The sequence below is a fragment of the Gambusia affinis genome, linkage group LG15 (genome assembly GCF_019740435.1).
Source record: "Gambusia affinis linkage group LG15, SWU_Gaff_1.0, whole genome shotgun sequence".
Lineage (NCBI taxonomy): Eukaryota > Metazoa > Chordata > Actinopteri > Cyprinodontiformes > Poeciliidae > Gambusia > Gambusia affinis.
The window spans coordinates 13792218-13793668 of NC_057882.1; the positions used below are offsets into that span (position 1 = coordinate 13792218).

General features: G+C 44.1%; 1 protein-coding gene across 1 annotated transcript; it reads left to right on the plus strand.

The window, feature by feature from the left end:
• The first annotated feature begins 362 nt into the window (after window positions 1-362).
• LOC122844904 (gap junction gamma-1 protein) lies at window positions 363-1451 on the plus strand. Its single transcript, XM_044140744.1, has one exon. It carries the CDS (start codon window positions 363-365, stop codon window positions 1449-1451), a length of 1089 nt encoding a protein of 362 aa, XP_043996679.1.

Consider the following 1451-nt stretch of genomic DNA (forward strand, 5'->3'; position numbering starts at 1 on the left):
CCAAAGGTTGTTGAAGATGCTGATAAAACTCCTGCTCCAGGGGGCAGGAGTTACATCCCTTAGTACAGCAGTTCTGAAGAATCTTCTGACTGAAGACACTCTGTTATTGTATAATAGTTTAATGAAGAGAGATTCTTCCTACCCACATACACTTCTATTTAATAATGACACAATACGGTAATCTGAAAGAAACATGTGCAGTTTGAGTTAGAAAGTAATTTCTAAAAATAGTCTAACTGAATTTAATAGAGTTGTAAAAGCCCATTTGGTTTAGAGAAAGCATTTTTTTTCCCCAGACTTTTCAGATAAATTAATGATTTACTGACTATATCTATCTTTTCATATATGGTGTGCCCTTAGAAATGGGGGATTGGTCCATCCTTGGTCGGTTCTTGACAGAAGTTCAAAACCACTCAACTGTCATCAGCAAGATTTGGCTGACGATGCTGCTCATCTTCCGCATCATGCTCGTGGCCCTTGTCGGGGATGCCGTCTACAGCGACGAGCAGTCCAAGTTTACCTGTAACACCCTGCAGCCTGGCTGCAATAATGTCTGCTATGACACCTTCGCCCCTGTCTCCCACTTGCGCTTTTGGGTTTTTCAGATTGTCCTCGTCTCCACGCCATCAATTTTCTACATAGTGTATGTCTTGCAGAAAGTTTCCAAGAATGAAAGTCCCGAGGTGAGGAAGGTGAATTTGGTACCCAAGGCCTCACCTTTGCTTGAAACAAAAGGACCTTTAAGAATTGATAAAGACTCAATGCTGGATGATAATACTTCTGGAGAGGAGGACTGGAGCTCGCAGGAAGATGAATATGAAGAGAGGAGTCAGCTGGAAGGAGAAATGAAGGAGGTAGAGGAGGACCCAACTCAACTCTCTAGTAAAGTGCTACTTATTTACATCATACACGTTCTGCTGCGCTCCATTATGGAAATAATCTTCCTCATAGGGCAATACTACCTTTTTGGATTTGAAGTCCCACATCTGTTTCGCTGTGAGACCTACCCGTGTCCAAACAGAACCGACTGCTTTGTGTCCCGAGCAACAGAAAAGACCATCTTTCTCAACTTCATGTTCAGCGTCAGCCTTGGGTGCTTCGTCCTGAACATTGTGGAGCTGCATTATTTGGGATGGATTTACATTTTCAGAGTGCTGTTCTCTGCATGCTGCATGTGCTGTGACTCAGATAGGGAACCCATGCAACAGGTGGCTTTGTACTCTTACAGTAACCCACTGTTGCTCGAACTCAAGCATTCTTTGCATGGAAGAGTCGTCCTGCAGACCACTGCGGCTGCGTCTAGGGACCCAAACCAGGTCCCATCTATCTCCTTTGAGACAGACTCTACTTTGGAGTGCACTTCGGCTAGGAATTTAGATGAAAGGGAACACAGCAAGGCTAGAATACACAGTGTGGCCAAAATAGGACAAGGGAAAAAGTCTTGGCTGTGA